The 24,619-nt window shown below is 45.2% G+C and overlaps 1 protein-coding gene across 1 annotated transcript; it reads right to left on the minus strand.

Annotated features, from left to right (window-relative positions):
• Positions 1-2,339: 2,339 nt before the first annotated feature.
• Positions 2,340-4,469, minus strand: RARS1 (arginyl-tRNA synthetase 1). The gene has a single exon (XM_077265793.1). The coding sequence runs from the start codon at positions 4,412-4,414 to the stop codon at positions 2,432-2,434; it is 1,983 nt and encodes a 660-aa protein (XP_077121908.1). The 5' UTR covers positions 4,415-4,469; the 3' UTR covers positions 2,340-2,431.
• Between the last annotated feature and the right edge of the window lie 20,150 nt (positions 4,470-24,619).

The raw sequence follows: 24,619 nt of genomic DNA on the forward strand, positions 1-24,619 counted from the left end.
CATGCGGCTCCGCTCCGTACACACGGCTCCGCTCCGTACAACTCATACACACGCGGCTCCTCCCCGTACACCTCGTACACACGCGGCTCCTCTCCGTACACCTCGTACACACGCGGCTCCGCTCCGTACACGTAGTACACACGCGACTGCGCTCCGTACACGTAGTACGCACGCGACTGCGCTCCGTACACGTAGTACGCACGCGACTGCGCTCCGTACACCTCGTACACACGCGACTGCGCTCCGTACACCTCGTACACACGCGACTGCGCTCCGTACACCTCGTGCACACGCGGCTCCGCTCCGTACACCTCGTACACACGCGGCTCCGCTCCGTACACCTCGTACACACGCGGCTCCGCTCCGTACACACGCGGCTCCGCTCCGTACACACGCGGCTCCGCTCCGTACACACGCGGCTCCGCTCCGTACACACGCGGCTCCGCTCCGTACACCTCGTACACACGCGGCTCCGCTCCGTACACCTCGTACACACGCGGCTCCGCTCCGTACACCTCGTACACACGCGGCTCCGCTCCGTACACCTCCTACACACGGCTCCGCTCCGTACACCTCGTACACATTGCACACGCTGCTCCGCTCCGTACACCTCGCACACACACGGCTCGGCTCCGTACACCTCGCACGCACACACACACACGGCTCCGCTCCGTACATCTCGTACACATGGCACACGCTGCTCCGCTCCGTACACCTCGTACACACACGGCTCCGCTCCGTACACACACGGCTCCGCTCCGTACACACACGGCTCCACTCTGTACACGTCTTACACACACACACACACACACGACTCTGCTCCATACACCTTTCACACGCTGCTCCGATCCATACACCTTGCACACACACAGCTATGCTACATCCACACTGTAAACACCTCCTGACCTCACACATACACTTACCTTCCAGCGTCATGACAACCAGCAGAGTCCTGTACACGGAGGACCTCCTGATCAATCATGTGACCCCCTGACTCCTCCTATCCTGTGACTTCATCACAGGTCCTGAGCCTGTGCGCACAGAGCAGCCAATATGCTGCAGTTCTCTGCGGGATGGGTGCAGGGGCTCAGGGAGCTGACCGGGTGATATACACACCTCCCAACCAGTCCGGGACAACTAATGTCCTGCCCGGGATCGCGGAGCTGTCAAAATCGGGACAGTCCCGCTGGATCCGGGATGGTTGGGAGGTATGTAAACTTGTTGTCCTTATCTTATCCCTGGTGTAATCCTGTACTTACCCTACACTATGCACTACTCACATTATACATTAACACTTTACATTACTTATATGCTATACTCACACAATATAGAAGACGCACATCACTATTCACGTTACATGTAAAACCGCATGACACTATATAAATAGTGCGACTGTTGTCTTCAAGGGTAGGAACGCAGCAGAACAGTCCATCATTATTACATTGACACAAGAAGGGATGTGTAAGTACCATCATTTGCAGGTGCCAGGTGTAGAACGCCTCATTCTCTCATATAACTCATTCATGGTGGTTAAACCCCTTAGATCCTGCAGTTAATAGTAGGGTGCCAATGTATTGCTATCACAGCAATATATCCATTTTTAACATTGTAATAGGCAAGAGAAGTTACAACAAAATCACTGATGGTAAGAATTACCACTGACCAAACACTGATGAAAATCGGTCATTTATTTTCGCATGCAAGAAAAACAAAATGGACGTGAGAATGAAGTCTAGGCTTTACTTCAGACTGTGAAATAATCAGCACATCCAGATGACGCTGTTTGATATACTACCCTTTATACAATGATGCAAGTTTCTGCAGATAACAGAGAACAATGCCCTGCTCTTGGCTGTATTGCATTGTGAACATTAGAGGTCAAGCAAATTTTAAGCTTTGCTGCCACCTAGTGGTCTACAATTTGTCAGCTCAGCCCCAGGGCGCTGACACTGAAAGGGTGAAAAATAGTGATGAGCGAATGTGCTCAGACAAGGTGTTACCCGAGCATGCTTGGGTGCTAACTGATTGTCTTCGGCGTGCTCGAAAAATATGCTTGAGTCCCCGCGGCTGTATGTCGCACAGCTGTTCGCCAGCAACAACACATACAGGGATTGCCTGAACGCACCAAAGAAATAGCAGTGAGTGAAGGTGTAACCAAAAGCATCACACAGCGTATATACAAGGGAAGCACTACGAGCCGCGGGTGCAGGCACGGCCAGCTATTTCGGAGGATTCGGAGAACTGTCTGGGGGCACCCAGTGACACATCCATATAACAATGCTTACGTAACCCCCTCCCTGTGGACATTGGCACTGTGACATCACATAGAAAACACAGAATTGATATTGCATTCTCCATTTTTTTATTTTAGAAAAGTAAATGCATTTTTTGAATATAATCGCAAACAGAAGCTCAGCTGGTCGTTCTACTGTTACATCCTCTGTACAGGTTTGATTCCCAGAATATCGAATCCTTTGGCCATTACAGCAGCTGTAGCATCGCACAGTAACATTCTGCTCATGTTCACATTGACAATCTGACCGGTCTGTCTGTCCTTTTCCACACAGTAGCAGTTATCATAGAACTCGGTGAAGGTGGTGGCCAATTCATAGAGGTAATCACATAGCGTGTGCAGTAAGAGGTCGTCCAAGATCTTCTGCAGAATCTCAGGGAATCGGAGGATACATTTCCCAAGTTTCCACTCCTTCTCATGCTGCAAACCTATCTCGGTTTCCTGAGCTGCTTTGCGCAGCTGCCCATCACTGATATTCGCCAGCCTTGCAATAGACCTTATCCTTGTAAAAGCGTACAACAAGTAGGCAGCTGTGTTCCCTCGATCGTCCAACATTTTGTCAAATGAGAAGATATAGTCATTCATTCTGTTGTGGGACAAGTCGGCATATTTGATGCAGCCAAAAGCCACAGCTTTCTGTGCAGCTTCCAGCTCCTCAGGAGTCAGCACCTTATCTCTCTCTTTGTCCTTTAGCTTGTCCATAGAGCGTTTCAAGCCTTCTTCTAACAAATCAATTAATCTAACAGTGTCACCTGAGCGGGTCTTGAACTTTTTCTTGTCTTCTCCTAGGACAACACCAAATCCGGCATGTTCTATTCTGGTCACTTTTGCGTCATACCACCCAATCATTTCAGCAGCTGAAAACACAGTCTGAAAGTGAATTCCCTGCCCATTGTCAACAACATAAATGATAATATCTGCTTTCTCTTCAAATAATCTCTGCTTTATAGCAGCCAGATCGGAAGTATCGTAGGTGAAGCCTCCATCAGATTTCTCAATGGTTAAAGGAATTGAGCAGCCAGGAACAAATACAACTTTTCTTCCTTCATCCAGTTCAACAAAACCTCTCTCTTCATATTCTTTCACCACTTGGACCATTTTGTCTTGGTAGTAAGATTCTCCCCTATTGATGATGCGAATATCCAGAGAATCATAAATTTTCTGAAATTCTTTCCTAGATACGTCACAGATTAGGTTCCAGGCCAGGAGGATATTCGGAGCCTTGCTTTGCAGCTGCACCACACACTGATAGGCCCTTTTCTTAAACTCCTCATCTTCATCAAACCTCTTTTTGGATTCCTTGTAAAATGCCTGGAGGTCGCCGATAGGTGGTGAGACGGAGAGATAGTTGGGGAATTTATCCTGCAGGTGAGCAATCAACATGCCAAACTGAGTGCCCCAATCTCCGAGGTGGTTCAGCCGGAGTACGTGGTGCCCAACAAACTCAAACAATCGGCAGATGCTGTCCCCGATGATGGTGGAGCGCAGGTGGCCCACATGCATCTCCTTGGCAATATTCGGAGAGGAGAAATCAACAACAACCCTTTTCTTGTCGCGAATTACAGGCGGGTGGACACCATTCACCAGCAACTTGGAGAGCTGCTTGGAGATGAACTTCTTCTGGATGTGCACATTAATGAATCCTGGACCAGCAATTTCTGTTTTCTCAATCAAGTTATTTTCTGGAAGGTTCCTAACAATTTTATTGGCAATTTCAGTGGGGCTCACTTTGTCACCCTTTGCCTTCAGCATCTGGGTCATCGCCATGGCGCTGTTGCACTGGTAGTCCCCGAACTTGGGCTGCTGGCTGGGGGTGACGGCCAGTGGGGCACGGAGCAGCTCCGGGTACGAGGCTCGGATAGCCCGGCCGAACAGCTCCTGGAGCCGCACATTGATGTTCTGCATGCTCTGTACCGAGCGGGTCTCTTCTTCCCGAACACTCTGCCGCAGGATGTTCCGGCGATACCTCAGCCTCGCGTTCTCCTCTCTCAGTCCCTCTAAGCCTGGGGACTCACCGACACACACAACGTCTCTGAGGGCTTGGATCTCCGCGGTCAGAGATGTAATCTGCGCTTCCTGCTGCCGCAGCCTCTCCTCGTAGGGCCCGACCAGTCCGTCCATGCTGCGTTCACACTGTCCGACACCGGGGAAAAGGCGGCCCAGGAAGCGCGTCACGGCGACAGACGTGGGGTGGAGGAAGGTAAATGCTACACTGTCTGGGCTCCTTCCAGGTGTGACGTCATCTCCGGGGCGTGTCCTATCGGGAGGGGGCGTGTTCCGAGTTCACATCATGGGCGTATTCTCTTTTCACCAAGGCGGCAAATAAAAGCAGCATGACAGTCAGCTTGTGGGCGGCGGACGATGCTGAAGTTGGTTTCTTATTCGTTCAGTTTCTTATTCGGGCTGAAGTTGGTTTCTTATTCAGCAGTTTCTTATTCGGCTATTTTTTATTTTCTGTTTTTTTCAGGTTTTTCAATAAAAATAAACCATTGTAAGTATATAATATTATGCGGTCATGTGCCCTCTTGTGAATACACTTAAAAACAGATATAAATATTAGAAGGCTGGCACAAAAATGGGCATCAAAGTGGGCACTGAGGTATGGTATTAAAGGTGTTAAATGGCTTTGTGCCACTGATCTGACACCTGACTTGCATACCTTGTGATGCCACACATCAAGTTCCTGTCAATCCAGCCTGGCACAAATGGGTTCTGGGCATCAGAACTGGCATCAAAGTGGGCAGAGAACCAATTTTCACACATGCAAATAAGTAACAGCTATTTTTAAGGGGTTAAATGCCTTTGTGCCACTTATTAAACACCTGATTTACATACCTACTGATGCCCCACATGAAATCCATGTCACTCCAGCCTGGCACAAATGGGTTCTGGGCATCAAAACTGGCATCAAATGGGGCAAATCGCCCATTTTCACTGATTTGAATAAGTAACAGCTATTTTTAAGGGGTTAAATGCCTTTGTGCCACTGATCTAACACCTGATTTACATACCTACTGATGCCCCACATGAAATCCAAGTCAATCCAGCCTGGCACAAATGGGTTCTGGGCATCAGAACTGGCATCAAAGGGGGCAAATAGCACATTTTCACAGATTTGAATAAGTAACAGCAATTTTTAAGGGGTTAAATGCCTTTGTGCCACTAATCTAACACCTGATTTACATACCTAGTGATGCCCCACATCAAAGTCAAATCACTTCAGCCTGGCACAAATGGGTTCTGGGCATCAAAACTGGCATCAAAGGGGGCAAATCGCCCATTTTCACAGATTTGAATAAGTAACAGCTATTTTTAAGGGGTTAAATAGCTTTGTGCCACTGATCTAACACCTGATTTACATAACTACTGATGCCCCACATGAAATCCAAGTCACTGCAGCCTGGCACAAATCGGTTCGGGGCATCAAGACTGGCATCAAAGTGGGCAAATCACCCATTTTCACAGATTTGAATAAGTAACAGCTATTTTTAAGGGGTTAAATAGCTTTGTGCCACTGATCTAACACCTGATTTACATACCTACTGATGCCCCACATGAAATACATGTCACTCCAGCCTGGCACAAATGGGTTCTGGGCATCAGAACTGGCATCAAAATGGTCAAATCGCCCATTTTCACAGATTTGAATAAGTAACAGCTATTTTTGAGGGGTTAAATGCCTTTGTGCCACTGATCTAACACCTGATTTACATACCTACTGATGCCCCACATGAAATCCATGTCACTGCAGCCTGGCACAAATGGGTTCTGGGCATCAGAACTGGCATCAAAGTGGGCAAATCGTACATTTTCACAGATTTGAATAAGTAACAGCAATTTTTAAAAGGTTAAATGCCTTTGTGCCACTAATCTAACACCTGATTTACATACCTAGTGATGCCCCACATCAAAGTCAAATCACTTCAGCCTGGCACAAATGGGTTCTGGGCATCAAAACTGGCATCAAAGGGGGCAAATCGCCCATTTTCACAGATTTGAATAAGTAACAGCTATTTTTAAGGGGTTAAATAGCTTTGTGCCACTGATCTAACACCTGATTTACATAACTACTGATGCCCCACATGAAATCCAAGTCACTGCAGCCTGGCACAAATCGGTTCGGGGCATCAAAACTGGCATCAAAGTGGGCAAATCACCCATTTTCACAGATTTGAATAAGTAACAGCTATTTTTAAGGGGTTAAATAGCTTTGTGCCACTGATCTAACACCTGATTTACATAACTACTGATGCCCCACATGAAATCCAAGTCACTGCAGCCTGGCACAAATCGGTTCGGGGCATCAAAACTGGCATCAAAGTGGGCAAATCACCCATTTTCACAGATTTGAATAAGTAACAGCTATTTTTAAGGGGTTAAATAGCTTTGTGCCACTGATCTAACACCTGATTTACATACCTACTGATGCCCCACATGAAATCCATGTCACTGCAGCCTGGCACAAATGGGTTCTGGGCATCAGAACTGGCATCAAAGTGGGCAAATTGCACATTTTCACAGATTTGAATAAGTAACAGCTATTTTTAAGGGGTTAAATGCCTTTGTGCCACTGATTTAACACCTGATTTACATATTTAATGATGCCCCACATTAAATCCATGTCACTCCAGCCTGGCACAAATGGGTTCTGGGCATCAAAACTGGCATCAAAATGGTCAAATCGCCCATTTTCACAGATTTGAATAAGTAACAGCTATTTTTAAGGGGTTAAATGCCTTTGTGCCACTAATCTAACACCTGATTTACATACCTACTGATGCCCCACATGAAATCCATGTCACTCCAGCCTGGCACAAATGGGTTCTGGGCATCAGAACTGGCATCAAAGTGGGCAAATCACCCATTTTCACAGATTTGAATAAGTAACAGCTATTTTTAAGGGGTTAAATGCCTTTGTGCCACTAATCTAACACCTGATTTACATACCTACTGGTACCCCACATGAAATCCATGTCACTGCAGCCTGGCACAAATGGGTTCTGGGCATCAGAACTGGCATCAAAGTGGGCAAATTGCACATTTTCACAGATTTGAATAAGTAACAGCTATTTTTAAGGGGTTAAATGCCTTTGTGCCACTGATTTAACACCTGATTTACATATTTAATGATGCCCCACATTAAATCCATGTCACTCCAGCCTGGCACAAATGGGTTCTGGGCATCAGAACTGGCATCAAATTGGGCAAATTGCACATTTTCACAGATTTGAATAAGTAACAGCTATTTTTAAGGGGTTAAATGCCTTTGTGCCACTAATCTAACACCTGATTTACATACCTACTGATGCCCCACATGAAATCCATGTCACTCCAGCCTGGCACAAATGGGTTCTGGGCATCAGAACTGGCATCAAAGTGGGCAAATCACCCATTTTCACAGATTTGAATAAGTAACAGCTATTTTTAAGGGGTTAAATGCCTTTGTGCCACTAATCTAACACCTGATTTACATACCTACTGGTACCCCACATGAAATCCATGTCACTGCAGCCTGGCACAAATGGGTTCTGGGCATCAGAACTGGCATCAAAGTGGGCAAACAGCGCATTTTCACAGATTTGAATAAGTAACTGATGTTTTTAAGGGGTTAAATGCCTTTGGGCCACTAATTCAACACTTAAAATGCACAGACAGTGATGCCCTGCATCAAACCCAGGTCCCTTCAGCCTGGCCCAAATGGGTTCTGGGCACCAGAACTGGCATCAAAGTGGGCAAACAGCCCATTTTCGCAGATTTGAATAAGTAACTGATGTTTTTAAGGGGTTAAATGCCTTTGGGCCACTAATTCAACACTTAAAATGCACAGACAGTGATGCCCTGCATCAAACCCAGGTCTCTCCAGCCTGGCCCAAATGGCTTCTGGGCACCAGAACTGGCATCAAAGTGGGCAAACAGCCCATTTTCACAGATTTGAATAAGTAACTGATGTTTTTAAGGGGTTAAATGCCTTTGGGCCACTAATACGACACTTAAAATACACAGACAGTGATGCCCTGCATCAAACCCAGGTCTCTCCAGCCTGGCCCAAATGGGTTCTGGGCACCAGAACTGGCATCAAAGTGGGCAAACAGCCCATTTTCACAGATTTGCATAAGTAACTGATGTTTTTAAGGGGTTAAATGCCTTTGGGCCACTAATACGACACTTAAAATACAGAGACAGTGATGCCCTGCATCAAACCCAGGTCTCTCCAGCCTGGCCCAAATGGCTTCTGGGCACCAGAACCGGCATCAAAGTGGGCAAATTGCACATTTTCACAGATTTGAATAAGTAACAGCTATTTTTAAGGGGTTAAATGCCTTTGTGCCACTAATCTAACACCTGATTTACATACCTACTGGTACCCCACATGAAATCCATGTCACTGCAGCCTGGCACAAATGGGTTCTGGGCATCAGAACTGGCATCAAAGTGGGCAAACAGCGTATTTTCACAGATTTGAATAAGTAACTGATGTTTTTAAGGGGTTAAATGCCTTTGGGCCACTGATCTGACACTTAAAATACACAGACAGTGATGCCCTGCATCAAACCCAGGTCTCTCCAGCCTGGCCCAAATGGGTTCTGGGCACCAGAACTGGCATCAAAGTGGGCAAACAGCCCATTTTCACAGATTTGAATAAGTAACTGATGTTTTTAAGGGGTTAAATGCCTTTGGGCCACTAATACGACACTTAAAATACACAGACAGTGATGCCCTGCATCAAACCCAGGTCTCTCCAGCCTGGCCCAAATGGGTTCTGGGCACCAGAACTGGCATCAAAGTGGGCAAACAGCCCATTTTCACAGATTTGAATAAGTAAGTGGTGTTTTTAAGGGGTTAAATTCCTTTGTGCCACTGATACCAGAGTGCATACATATAGAACAGGGAGCCCCACAATAAAACCAGGTCTCTTCAGCCTGGCCCTAATTAGTTCTGGGCATCAGAACTGTCATCAAACTGGGCAAACAGCCAATTTTAACAGATTTTAATAGGGACCTGCTGTTTTTAAGGGGTTAAATGGCTTTGGGCCACTGATCTGACACTTAAAATACACAAATAGCGATGCCCTGCATCAAACCCAGGTCCCTCCAGCCTAGCCCAAATGGGTTCTGGGCACCAGAATTAGCATCAAAGTGGGCAAATATAGTGGGTTGGTGTCGGGAATGCCTTGGTTACAGCATCAAAACCCTGTTATTAACTGGGTTACTGAGGAAATTGTTCAATGGTTCTTATCTAAGTCCTTGAAGTGTGTATCTGTGTTGTCTGTCGGTCTGGAAGCTATTCCGGAGTATCTGAAGGTCTTTGAAGACGTGTTCTCTGAAAGCGAGACTGAGGTTCTACCGCCACATCCATCTTTTAATTGTGCCATCAATTTAATCTGTCTTGTCCTGAGCGGCTGGCCATGAAGGAGTATATTGCCGAGAGTCTTCGTAAGGGGCATATCCGCCGTTATGTTTCTCCTATGGCAGCTGGCTTTTTCTTTGTAAAGAAAAAAGATGGTGGTTTGAGTCCTTGCCTCGACTTTCGGGAACTCAACAAAATCACTGTGAGAAACACTTACCCACTTCCTCTCATTCCTGACTTGTGTAACCAGTTGTCTGGGGCCAAATGATTTTCAAAGTTGGATTTGTGGGGAGCCTATAATTGGATAAGTGTTTGAGAGGGAGACAAGTGGAAGACGGCGTTTCTCACGTGAGAAGTTCTTTTTGAGAATCTTTTTACGTCCTTCGGGCTAACAAACACCCCTGGCCATTTTTCAAAATTTTATTAATATTGTGTTTGCTGATCTGATCGGTCACTTTGCGATTATTTACCTTGACGACATCTTGGTTTACTCCCCTGACAGTGAAACCCATTTTCACTATTCGCGTACTGTCCTTCATAGACTCAGGGAAAAACTACTTTTTTCAAAATTTGAAATGTTAATTTTTTGTACAGGAGTCAGGGCCGGACTGGGACTAAAATTCAGCCCTGGCATTTGAAGTTACACAGGCCCACTTGTCACATGGTGACTGTATAATATCTTTGTACACTTGTAGGCAGGGCCGGTTTTAGGCAAAGTGGGGCCCTAGGCAAAGTTTAAAATGGGTCCCCAAATGCTAACATATTGCACATCACACAGAAGCCTTTCGGTTGTATTTACGTGCGCTGAGTTCAGGCCGCTAAACGAGTTTGATCGACAATACTGAAGTTGTTCAACGCTTGTTTCCCGGCCTCTTTCCACCAGCTGAGGAATAATGATGAGACAGAACGATCACTAATAGATCACCATACAGTATCATGTTTTCAGCAGCACATCTACAGTTTACACTGGCAATGTGCTGCTGACAACAAGGCTTTTTGTTCCAGCAAAAACAATCCGAATATGCAGCATTTTACTTGTTTAGTAAAATACACCCCATAGTCCTCCATATATTATAATGTGCTCCATAGTCCTCCATATAGTATAATACACTCCCTATAGTCCTCCATATATTAAAATACACTGCTCAGTCCTCCACATAGTATAATACACTCCTCATAGTCCTCCATATAGCATAATACAATCCTCATAGTCCTCCATATAGCATAATACAATCCTCATAGTGCTCCATATAGTATAATGCACCGCCACAGTCATCCATGTAGTACAATTCACTTCCCATAGTATAATGCACCCCATAGTTCTTCATATAGTATAACGTATTCCCCATAGTCCTCGATACAGTATAATGCAGCCCACATATAGTATAATGCAGCCACCCCAGAGTATAATGCAGCCACCCCAGAGTATAATGCAGCCACCCCAGAGTATAATGCAGCCACCCCAGAGTATAATGCAGCCACCCCACAGAGTATAATGCAGCCACCCCAGAGTATGTAACCCCCATAGAATATAATACAGCCCACCTCCCCATAATATATAATGTAGCCCCCCATAGAATATAATGCAGCCCCCCATAGTATATAACGCAGCCTCCCCCATAGAATATAATATACCCCCACAATAGTATATAACACAGCCACATAGTACATAACATGGCCTCCCCCATAGAATATAATATACTCCCCATAGTATATAGCAAAGCCCGCATATTATATAGCACAAACCGCATAGTATACAGCACAGCCTGCATACTATAGCACAGCTCGCGTAGTAGATAACACAGCCCACACAGCAGTATTCAGCACAGACCACACAGTAGTATACAGCACAGACCACACAGTAGTATACAGCACAGCCCACGTAGAAGTATACAGCACAGTCCACACAGTAGTATACAGCACAGCCCACAGAGTAATATATACAGCACAGCCCACAAAGTAATATATACAGCACAGCCCACAAAGTAATATATACAGCACAGCCCACAGAGAACTATATACAGCACAGCCCACAGAGAACTATATACAGCACAGCCCACAGAGAACTATATAAAGCACAGCCCAGAGTACTATATACAGCACAGCCCAGAGTACTATATAAAGCACAACCCAGAGAGTACTATATACAGCACAGCCCAGAGTACTATATACAGCACAGCCCAGAGAGTACTATATACAGCACAGCCCACAGAGTACTATATACAGCACAGCCCACAGAGTACTATACACAGCACAGCCCACAGAGTACTATATACAGCACAGCCCACAGAGTACTATATACAGCACAGCCCACAGAGTACTATATACAGCACAGCCCACAGAGTACTATATACAGCACAGCCCACAGAGAACTATATACAGCACACAGTAGTATACAGCACAGAGCACAGCCCACAGAGAACTATATACAGCCCACAGTAGTATACAGCACAGAGCACAGCCCACAGAGAACTATATACAGCACAGAGCACAGCCCACAGAGAACTATATACAGCCCACAGTAGCATACAGCACAGAGCACAGCCCACAGATAACTATATACAGCCCACAGTAGTATACAGCACAGAGCACAGCCCACAGAGAACTATATATAGCACAGAGCACACAGTAGTATACAGCACAGAGCACAGCCCACAGAGTACTATATATAGCACAGAGCACACAGTAGTATACAGCACAGAGCACAGCCCACAGAGAGCTATATACAGCCCACAGCAGTATACAGCACAGAGCACAGCCCACAGAGAACTATATACAGCCCACAGCAGTATACAGCACAGAGCACAGCCCACAGAGAACTATATACAGCCCACAGCAGTATACAGCACAGAGCACAGCCCACAGAGAACTATATACAGCCCACAGCAGTATACAGCACAGAGCACAGCCCACAGAGAACTATATACAGCCCACAGCAGTATACAGCACAGAGCACAGCCCACAGAGAACTATATACAGCCCACAGTAGTATACAGCACAGAGCACAGCCCACAGAGAACTATATACAGCCCACAGCAGTATACAGCACAGAGCACAGCCCACAGAGAACTATATACAGCCCACATCTCTTCTCTTCCTCCCCTCACCTCCTCCGAGAATGGCCCCACAGTCCAGAAAAAAAAAAAACTCTCCTCACCTCTCCTCGTGCCCAGCGTTGCTTCCTGGTTCCTGCTCCTGTCTCAGCAGCTGCAGTCTGCCCGGGACACAGCAGGTGCGCGATGATATGACATCATCGCGCACCCGCAGTGTCAGAGGCAGAGCGGGGAATGATGGGAGAGGAGCGTCTATAGACGCTCTCTCCTCCATCATTGCATTCAACTGTACCGGCGTCTATACGCCGGTATAGTTGAATGCGACGGCGGGGGCGGCGGATTGAGCGGCCCACCACTGGCACCGGCCCTTCTGGCATTTGCCAGAAGTGCCCTATGGCCAGTCCGGCCCTGACAGGAGTTATCATTTTTGGGTTTGATTGTTTCCAATGAGGGGTTTCACATGGATCCCAAGAAGGTGCAGGCTATTAGTGATTGGGTTCAGCCCCGTGACTTGAAGGGTTTGCAACTAGTGATGAGTGAGTATACTCGTTACTTGGGTTTTCCCGAGCACGCTCGGGTGGTCTCCAAGTATTTATGTCTGATCAGAGATTTAGTTTTCCTTGCCGCAGCTGCATGATTTACAGCTACTAGACAGCTTGATTACATGTGGGGATTCCCTGGCAAACAGGCAACCCCCACATGTACTCAGGCTGGCTAGCAGCCATACATTATGCAGCTGCATCAACAAAAACTAAATCTCTGAGCAGTCACAAATACTCGGGAGACCACCCGAGCGTGCTCGGGAAAGCCCGAGCAACGAGTATACTCGCTCATCACTATTTGCAACGCTTCTTGGGGTTTGCAAACTACTATCGAAAGTTCATCAAGTGTTTTTTGCAGGTAGTTAATAGTGATGAGCTTTGAATTGTAAGGTCACATCAAGCCCGGCTTAGTAATGGAGAGGTGTCAATAAGACAGCTATCCATTACTAATCCTATAGATCTCCTGTAATGAATAAAAAAAAAAAAAACAACAATATACCTGTCCGTTGTTCTGTCCCACGCAGTAATCCATATCTGGTGAAAATACAGTTTGCAACCAGGACTGTGCTAAGATGCTACCAGCCCAGCTGCAAACTACTGGGGAATGAGGAGATGCTGCCAGCGCAGCCTCAGTGACTAGCGGTGAAGTCACTGAGTCTACCCTCCCTGCTTGCCTGACCCGCGCTGAACTCTGGAGCGTGGGAAAATGCCAGTTCATTTTCCCACGCTGCAGAGTTCATTGCAGTTCAAGCCGGAAGGGAGGGCAGACTATGTGACATCAGCACTAGTCTCTGTAGCTGCACTGGCAGCATCTCCTCATTCCCCAGTAGTTTGCAGCCATGGCGGTTGCATTTCAGCACCGCTCCTAGTTGCAAACTGTATTTTCCCCAGATATTGATTACTGCGTGGGACAGAACGACTGACAAGTATGGTATATTGTTGGGTTTTTGGTTTTGTTTTTTTTTAATTACAGGAGAACAAGGGCGTTGTATGTATTAGCTGCATAATAAGGATGAAAAACTGTGTTTAGTGTTTTATTTCATTAAAAGACTTTATCCTGGCTGCGTCTTTATTGAACCTGTAACAACTATAGGATTAGCAATGGATAGGTGTCTTCTTGACACTTCTCCATTACTAAGCCGGGCTTGATGTGACCTTACAATATAAAGGTCACATCAACCCCCAAACTATTACCCCATATACCACCGATACAGGGCAGCGGGAAGAGAGAGGCTAAGTGCTGAAATTGGTGAATCTTAAAAATGCGACATTTCTGGGGAGGCTGAGAGCTAGTGTTTGTAGCCATGAGGGGTCAATATCCATGGCCCCTTCCTAGGCTATGAATATCAGCCCGCAGCTGTCTGCATAGCTTTTTCTGGAATTTAATTATAAGGGTACCCCATGTCATTTTTGGGGGGCCACCCTATTTTAATAGCCAGTAAACACTAAAAATACAGCTGTGGGCTCATATTCATAGCCTGGGGAGATCCATGGGTATTAACCCCTTCTTAGGCTATAAACATTGGCCTCCAGTCGCTGGCTTTCCCTCTCTGGATTGGAAAATTATGCGGGAGCCCGCAACATTTTTTCCCCCCAAAATAATCTTTTATTAATTACATACATGTCCTCTAATTTGCACACACACTATACTAATTGTATTGATCACTGACATATACAGTACATATCTAACTATTCTGCATCTACTTAGTGTATGTAAACCATGTCTTCTATCCTGTCGGCTCCAGCAGTGATTTTAGAGAGGCTGACAAATGAATTACCGGCTATTCTTCTATGTATCTCTCTCTGCAATATAAAGACTATATATATACAGTGTATATATATATATATATATATATATATATATATATATATAAATAAAACCATATGCAAGAAGAAAGAGAAGGCACTCACCGATCTAAATTTCCCAACTTTATTTCATCTTAATGTTAAAAAAATTCCATGGCCGGGGGAGTGAGGAGCGGAGTTCTTGTGAGCAGGGATAGACGATGGCCGTTTGCGCTTGCGCTTCCACGGGTCAGTATTTTTTTAACATGAAGATGAAATAAAGTTGGGAATTTTAGATTGGTGAGTGCCTTCTCTTTCTTCTTGCATATGGTCATGGATTTTCGTGTATTTTCAGAAGAGCACCTATGATCTTGATGCATGGCTAATGCTAGGACTATTATTCATTAATACCTGAACCCGAAATTTTTGGATAACCTCTTTTCACAGACAGTGCCGTTCGTTTTTGGTCTTCTTGGCGTTATATATATATATATATATATATATATATATATATATATATATATATATATATATATATACACACACACCCACTAGCTATTGAACCTGTTCTACGCCCGGGTGGCGAGCATTTATATTGGTATATGGTCTCCATCCTGGTATGCGCCTCTTCCATCCTGCCCCCTAATCTTGTCATGTGCTGCTACCATCTTGCACCCCCATCCTGTCATACGCTGCTCCCATCCTGCGCCCCCTTCCTGTCATGTGCAGCCCCATCCTGCGCCCTCATCCTGTTTTGTGCGCCTCCATCTTGTCATGTGCTACTCTTTTCCTGTGCCCTCATCCTGTCATGTGCTGCTCCCATCCTGCGCCCCCATCCTGTCATGTGCTGCTTTCATCCTGCGCCCCATCCTGTCATGTGCTGCTCCCATTCTGCGCCCCCATTCTGTAATGTGCTGCTCCCATCCTGCGCCCCCATTCTGTCATGTGCTGCAACCATTCTGCGCCCCCATTCTGTCATGTGCTGCTCCCATCCTGTGCCCCCATTCTGTCATGTGCTGCTCCCAACCTGCGCCCCATTCTGTAATGTGCTGCACCCATTCTGCACCCCCATTCTGTCATGTGCTGCTCCCATCGTTGATGGCCCCCATAAGATGCTCCATAGCATAATATGCCCCGTATGCTGATGCTGCGATTTAAAAAAAAAAAATTACAGACTCACCTCTCGTCGCTGGGCGCCGAGTGCCTAAGCAGGCGGGAACACCAGCGCACTATGGGGGTCAGGTGCTGGAGTCGCCGCTGGCTAAGGCCCCCGGTGTAACAGCGTGTCCCTCCCCCGGCCTGTGTCCCTGGACTGCTATGTAATCAGGCTTGAGTCAACAACCAGAAGGGGGAGCTTTCCCTCATGGAGGGATGGATCCCAGGACACAGAACAATAGACTCATGTGTTGGCTGATTCAATTGTGTGGTGACTTGCGAAGGGCTGGGATCGTATGCTGAGGCGAGATCCTGGTGCCCGTGTGTGGAGGATTAAAAGCTGCCACGTGGAATGGTGTTGTGTCCCTCATCTGCTGGATCCAGTAAACCCATCCCAGGATTATTTTTCTTTTCCCTGGCTTCGGATTGCCAGGTGGCGCCCCCGGATCTGCTCCCTTTGTGTGGACTCATTGTAGACTAATTACGGACGCTGCAGAATTACTTTGATTTGTGTTGTCCCAGTTCCCTGTTCCGATAAATTTTATTGGATTGATTACTGGCGTGGTGTCTCTTCCTGCTCTGTCGCATGCCCCGTCACACCCGGCACTTGCGATATTCACCTGTCCCTGTTCCACTGCCGCGCGCCACTCTGTCATCCGTGTCCTCTGGCTGTGACTGTTGAGGCAGGGGGCGCGCACTGACCACGTCAACGCGCCCTATGACCTGAACGTCACAGCCAGAGGATGCGGAAGACCCGGCGGTGGAACGGGGACAGGTGAATATAGCATGGCTCACCCTCCCCCTTCATACTCACCCTCCTGGTGCGTCTCTGCTTCTACGTTGGAGATAGCGGTATGCGTTCAGTGCTTACTCATACCGCGATCTCCTGGGCCACAATCCTCCTCCCCGGATGTGTCACACTGGGGGATCCAGACTGTGCAGACGCGTCGCGCTTGCGCAGTCTATAAAGGCTTTGGACAGAGTGACGCTATCAGCGTTATAATATATATATATATATATATATATATATATATATATATATATATATATATATATATATATATATATACAATGGTGTTCAAAAGTCCTGCATAGGCGTGAAGAAAACTACATGTTTCATACTTCTGCATCTCTACAGTGAAACTGGTGGGACATATATGTTTTTGTAATCCCTCATCGTATGCCATACTCATTTTTGAATGTCCCAAGTGTATAAATTGTTATGGTATGCGCATTTTTGATACATTTTTTTACAGCATAACCATACCTACACCAGTACAGTGTGTAGAATGGTGAACAGGTTTCTAAGTTCATTAACTTCCAATGCAAGTTCACACAGACTTAAATTTAACTTTTTAAGATTTATTATTTTTTATTTAATTCAGAGTCCTGAAAAGGGCCTTTAGAGTGCATCTTTAGCTTCTAATACTTTATTGGCCAGCCTTTGCTCTTGAGCACCAGCTTGCATCTCTGTGGCATTGAGTGAACAAGCTTCTGCAGATGTTCACGAGTGATGATGTGGTTCCAGGCCTGTATCAGAGCCTCAATCAACTCACTCTTGGTCCTTGGCTGTTTTCTAGATATCTCTAATGATACCTTGTCCCACAAATTTTCAATTGGATTGAGGTCCGGGGACTGAGCTGGCCAGTCAATAGTAGCCACCTTGTTCTTTTTTTTCCTTTCCGTTACTGTCTTAGCTCTGTGACAAGGAGCATTATCATCCTGGAAGATGTAATCCCCTGAAAAGAGGTGTTGAGCAGAAGGAAGCATTTTCTTATTAACCCCTTAAGCCCGTATGACGTACTATACCGTCGAGGTGGGGTGGGCCTTAATTCCCGGTGACGGGATAGTACGTCATACGCGATCGGCCGCGCTCACGGGGGGAGCGCGGCCGATCGCGGCCGGGTGTCGGCTGCATATCGCAGCTGACATCCGGCACTATGTGCCAGGAGCGGTCACGGACCGCCCCCGGCACATTAACCCCCGGCACACCGCGATCAAACATGATCGCGGTGTACCGGCGGTACAGGGAAGCATCGCGCAGGGAGGGGGCTCCCTGCGTGCTTCCCTGAGACGATCGGTACAAGGTGATGTACTCACCTCGTACCGAACGTCTTCTCCCTGCAGGCCCCGGATCCAAAATGGCCGAGGGGCTGTATCCGGGTCCTGCAGGGAGCACTTCCGGGTCGGAGCAGGCTGCAGATGAAAGCTGCAGCCTGCTCCGATGAAAGTATGATCGCGGATCTGATAGAGTGCTGTGCACACTATCAGATCTGCGATCTGTGATGTCCCCCCCTGGGACAAAGTAAAAAAGTAAAAAAAAAAATTTCCACATGTGTAAAAAAAAAATAAAAAAATTCCTAAATAAATAATAATAAAAAAAAAAATATTATTCCCATAAATACATTTCTTTATCTAAAAAAAACAAACAAAAACAATAAAAGTACACATATTTAGTATCGCCGCGTCCGTAACGACCCAACCTATAAAACTGGCCCACTAGTTAACCCCTTCAGTAAACACCGTAAGAAAAAAAAAAAAAAACGAGGCAAAAAACAACGCTTTATTACCATACCGCCGAACAAAAAGTGGAATAACACGCGATCAAAAAGACGGATATAAATAACCATGTTACCGCTGAAAACGTCATCTTGTCCCGCAAAAAACGAGCCGCCATACAGCATCATCAGCAAAAAAATAAAAAAGTTATAGTCCTCAGAATAAAGCGATGCCAAAATAATTATTTTTTCTATAAAATAGTTTTTATCGTATAAAAGCGTCAAAACATAAAAAAATGATATAAATGAGGTATCGCTGTAATCGTACTGACCCGACGAATAAAACTGCTTTATCAATTTTACCAAGCGCAAAACGGTATAAACGCCTCTCCCAAAAGAAATTCATGAATAGCTGGTTTTTGGTTATTCTGCCTCACAAAAATCGGAATAAAAAGTGATAAAAAATGGTCACGTGTCCGAAAATGTTACCAATAAAAACGTCAACTCGTCCCGCAAAAAACAAGACCTCACATGACTCTGTGGACCAAAATGTGGAAAAATTATAGGTCTCAAAATGTGGAGACGCAAAAACTTTTTTGCTATAAAAAGCGTCTTTTAGTCTGGTTTCACACTTGCGTTTTTATCTGCATGCGTTTTTTAAAAAAACCGCATGTGTGAAAAAATGCATGTAAACGCGGTAAAACGCATGCGTTTTTATAGAAAGACACAAGAAAACAAGAAAAAAACAAAAAACCCTAACCCTACCCCTAACCCTACCCCTAACCTGAAATACGTGGCACTGAAATACGTGGCACTGAAATATACGTTTATATACGTATATACGTATATAAGTGCCACGATATTTCAGTGGCCACGTATTTAAGTGCCACGTATTTAAGTGCCACGTATTTAAGTGCCATGTATTTAAGTGCCACGTATTTAAGTGCCACGTATTTCAGTGCCACGTATTTCAGTGCCACGTATTTCAGTGCCACGTATTTACGTGCCACGTATTTACGTGCCACGTATTTACGTGCCACGTATTTTTCAGTGCCTGAAATACGTGGCACTGAAATACGTGGCACTGAAATATCGTGGCACTGAAATATCGTGGCACTGAAGTATTCACGTGCCACGTATTTTTCAGTGCCTGAAATACGTGGCACTGAAATACGTGGCACTGAAATACGTGGCACTGAAATATCGTGGCACTTAAATACGTGGCACTTAAATACGTGGCACTTAAATACGTGGCACTTATATACGTGGCACTTATATACGTGGCACTTATGACTGTCAGAAAATGTTCAGTAAACGGTTAGGGGTGAGGTTAGGGGTAGTGTCATGATCTCCATGGCCAGAGAACTAGCATAAGCCTCTATAGGAACAAGCTCTTGGAAGATGTAACTGTACTGACCATGAACTAAACCTACCGCATCATCTAGAAGTAGCCAGGTAGCATGTCCTACTTTTTATCCCTATATGCCCAGCGCCGGCCGGAGAACTAAATAATGCTAGCAGAGGGAAATATAAGACCTGACTCACCTCTAGAGAAATGCCAAAAAGGAGACAGAAGCCCCCCACATATATTGGCGGTGATATGAGATGAAACAACAAACGCAGCAGGAAAATAGTTTTAGCAAATTTGAGGTCCGCTTTCTAGATAGCAGAAGACAGAAAGCATACTTTCATGGTCAGTAGAAAACCCTAACAAAACACATCCAGAAATTACTTTAGGACTCTGGCATTAACTCATAATACCAGAGTGGCAATTCCTGATCAACAAGAGCTTTCCAGACACAGTAACGAAACTGCAGCTGTGAACTGGAACCAAAATACAAAAACAAAACATGGACGAATGTCCAACTTATCTAGTAGATGTCTGGGAGCAGGAACAAGCACAGAGAGGCTTCTGATAACATTGATGACCGGCAAGCATCTAACAGAGAAGCCAGGTTATATAGCGACACCCAGATCTAATCAGAACAGGTGAACAGGGAAGATGATGTCACAAGTTCAATTCCACCAGTAGCCACCGGGGGAGCCCAGAATCCAAATTCACAACAGGGTAGGGTTTCAGGTAGAATTGGGGAGTTTCCACTGTTCAGGCACATCAGGGGCTCTCCAAACGCGACATGGCGTCCAATCTCAATTCCAGCCAATTCTGCGTTGAAAAAGTAAAACAATGCTCCTTCCCTTCCGAGCTCTCCCGTGCGTCCAAAAAGGGGTTTACCCCAACATATGGGGTATCAGCGTACTAGGGACAAATTGAACAACAACTTCTGGGGTCCAAGTTCTCTTGTTATCCTTGGGAAAATAAAAATTTGGGGGGCTAAAAATAATTTTTGTGGGAAAAAAAATATGTTTTATTTTCACGGCTCTGCGTTGTAAACTGTAGTGAAACACTTGGGGGTTCAAAGTTCTCACAACACATCTAGATAAGTTCCTTGGGAGGTCTAGTTTCCAATATGGGGTCACTTGTGGGGGGTTTGTACTGTTTGGGTACATCAGGGGCTCTGCAAATGCAACGTGACGCCTGCAGACCAATCCATTTAAGTCTGCATTCCAAATGGCGCTCCTTCCCTTCCGAGCTCTGTCATGCGCCCAAACAGTGGTTCCCCCCCACATAGGGGGTATCAGCGTACTCAGGACAAATTGGACAACAACTTTTGGGGTCCAATTTATCCTGATACCCTTGTGAAAATACAAAACTGGGGGCTAAATTTCATTTTTGTGAAAAAAAAAAAAAAATTATTTTCACGGCTCTGCGTTATAAACTGTAGTGAAACACTTGGGGGTTCAAAGTTCTCACAACACATCTAGATAAGTTCCTTGGGGGGTCTAGTTTCCAATATGGGGTCACTTGTGGGGGGTTTGTACTGTTTGGGTACATCAGGGGCTCTGCAAATGCAACGTGACGCCTGCAGACCAATCCATTTAAGTCTGCATTCCAAATGGCGCTCCTTCCCTTCCGAGCTCTGTCATGCGCCCAAACAGTGGTTCCCCCCCACATAGGGGGTATCAGCGTACTCAGGACAAATTGGACAACAACTTTTAGGGTCCAATTTATCCTGATACCCTTGTGAAAATACAAAACTGGGGGCTAAATTTCATTTTTGTGAAAAAAAAAAAAATTATTTTCACGGCTCTGCGTTATAAACTGTAGTGAAACACTTGGGGGTTCAAAGTTCTCACAACACATCTAGATAAGTTCCTTGGGGGGTCTAGTTTCCAATATGGGGTCACTTGTGGGGGGTTTGTACTGTTTGGGTACATCAGGGGCTCTGCAAATGCAACGTGATGCCTGCAGACCAATCCATTTAAGTCTGCATTCCAAATGGCGCTCCTTCCCTTCCGAGCTCTGTCATGCGCCCAAACAGTGGTCCCCCCCCCACAAATGGGGTATCAGCGTACTCCAGACAAATTGGACAACAACTTTTGGGGTCCAATTTATCCTGATACCCTTGTGAAAATACAAAACTGGGGGCTAAAAAATCATTTTTGTGAAAAAAAAAATAATTTTTATTTTCATGGCTCTGCGTTATAAACTGTAGTGAAACACTTGGGGGTTCAAAGCTCTCAAAACACATCTAGATAAGTTCCTTAGGGGGTCTACTTTCCAAAATGGTGTCACTTGTGGGGGGGTTTAATGTTTAGGCACATCAGGGGCTCTCCAAACGCAACATGGCATCCCATCTTAATTCCAGTCAATTTTGCATTGAAAAGTAAAATAGCGCTTCTTCCCTTCTGAGCTCTGCTATGCGCCCAAACAATGGTTTACACCCACATATGGGGTATCGTCGTACTCAGGACAAATTGCACAACAACTTTTGTGGTCTAATTTATTCTCTTACCCTTGGGGAAATAAAAAAATGGGGGTGAAAAGATCATTTTTGTGAAAAAATATGATTTTTTATTTTTACGGCTCTGCATTATAAACTTCTGTGAAGCACTTGTTGGGTCAAAGTGCTCAACACACATCTAGATAAGTTCCTTAAGGGGTCTACTTTCCAAAATGGTGTCACTCGTGGGGGGTTTCAATGTTTAGGCACATTAGGGGCTCTCCAAACGCAACATGGCGTCCCATCTCATTTCCAGTCAATTTTGCATTGAAAAGTCAAATGGCGCTCCTTCCCTTCTGAGCTCTGCCCTGCGCCCAAACAATGGTTTACACCCACATATGGGGTATCAGCGTACTCAGGACAAATTGCACAACAATTTTTGGGGTCCAATTTATTCTCTCACCCTTGGGAAAATAAAAAATTGGGGGTGAAAAGATCATTTTTGTGAAAAAATATGATTTTTTATTTTTACGGCTCTGCATTATAAACTTCTGTAAAGCACTTGTTGGGTCAAAGTGCTCACCACACATCTAGATAAGTTCCTTAGGGGGTCTACTTTCCAAAATGGTGTCACTTGTTAGGGGTTTCAATGTTTAGGCACATCAGGGGCTCTCCAAATGCAACATGGCGTCCCATCTCAATTCCAGTCAATTTTGCATTGAAAAGTCAAATGGCGCTCCTTTGCTTCCAAGCTCTGCCATGCGCCCAAACTGTGGTTTACCCCCACATATGGGGTATCAGCGTACTCAGGACAAATTGTACAACAACTTTTGGGGTCTATTTTCTCCTGTTACCCTTGGTAAAATAAAACAAATTGGAGCTGAAATAATTTTTGTGTGAAAAAAAGTTAAATGTTCATTTTTATTTAAACATTCCAAAAATTCCTGTGAAACACCTGAAGGGTTAATAAACTTCTTGAAAGTGTTTTTGAGTACCTTGAGGGGTGCAGTTTTTAGAATGGTGTCACACTTGGGTATTTTCTATCATATAGACCCGTCAAAATGACTTCAAATGAGATGTGGTCCCTAAAAAAAATGGTGTTGTAAAAATGAGAAATTGCTGGTCAACTTTTAACCCTTATAACTCCGTCACAAAAAAAAATTTTGGTTCCAAAATTGTGCTGATGTAAAGTAGACATGTGGGAAATGTTATTTATTAAGTATTTTGTGTGACATATGTCTGTGATTTAAGGGCATAAAAATTCAAAGTTGGAAAATTGCGTAATTTTCCAAATTTTCGCCAAATATTCGTTTTTTTCACAAATAAACGCAAGTTATATCGAAGAAATTTTACCACTAACATGAAGTACAATATGTCACGAGAAAACAATGTCAGAATCGCCAAGATCCGTTGAAGCGTTCCAGAGTTATAACCTCATAAAGGGACAGTGGTCAAAATTGTAAAAATTGGCCGGGTCATTAACGTGCAAACCACCCTCGGGGCTTAAGGGGTTAAGGATGTGTATGTATTTTTTTGCATTAACCATACCCTCCACAATATGAAGCCTTCCAACACCATTGGCTGCCATACAGCCCCAGACCATTACTTTCATTACATGTTTCACAGAGAGGCTCAAACACTCTGGCTTGTACTCTTCATGTGGGAACCTTCTCACATAAGACTTGCCATCATTTCCTAAAATGCAAAAAGTGCTTTCATCACTAAATAGCACTTTTTCCCACTCCTCCTTCCTCCATTTTAAATATTTCAATGCCCACAGTTTTCGCCTTTGTCTTTGTATGGCTGTCATCAATGGCTTCTTTCGGGCCTTGCACCCTCTCAATCCTGCTTCCAAACATCTCTTCCTAACAGTTGATGTTGCTACCTCAATATTGCACTTTTCTTGCCATTCTCGCAGAAGCTGAGGAGAGGTGAGTTTTCGATTGGCAAGGGATGTTCTTATGAGTACTCTATCCTCCCTTTTAGTTGACTTTCTGGGCCGACCAGATCTGGGCCTGTCCTGGGTAATTCCAAGCTGCTTATGTTTCTGCAAAATTCTTACGACTGTACTCTGATTACAGCCGACCTTCCTTGCGATCTGGGGGCCAGTATAACCCTCTTCATGTAGCACCACAACTCGCACACGATCCTCCGCTGACAAAAA

Source organism: Ranitomeya variabilis, chromosome 5 (genome assembly GCF_051348905.1).
Source record: "Ranitomeya variabilis isolate aRanVar5 chromosome 5, aRanVar5.hap1, whole genome shotgun sequence".
Taxonomy (NCBI): Eukaryota; Metazoa; Chordata; class Amphibia; order Anura; family Dendrobatidae; genus Ranitomeya; species Ranitomeya variabilis.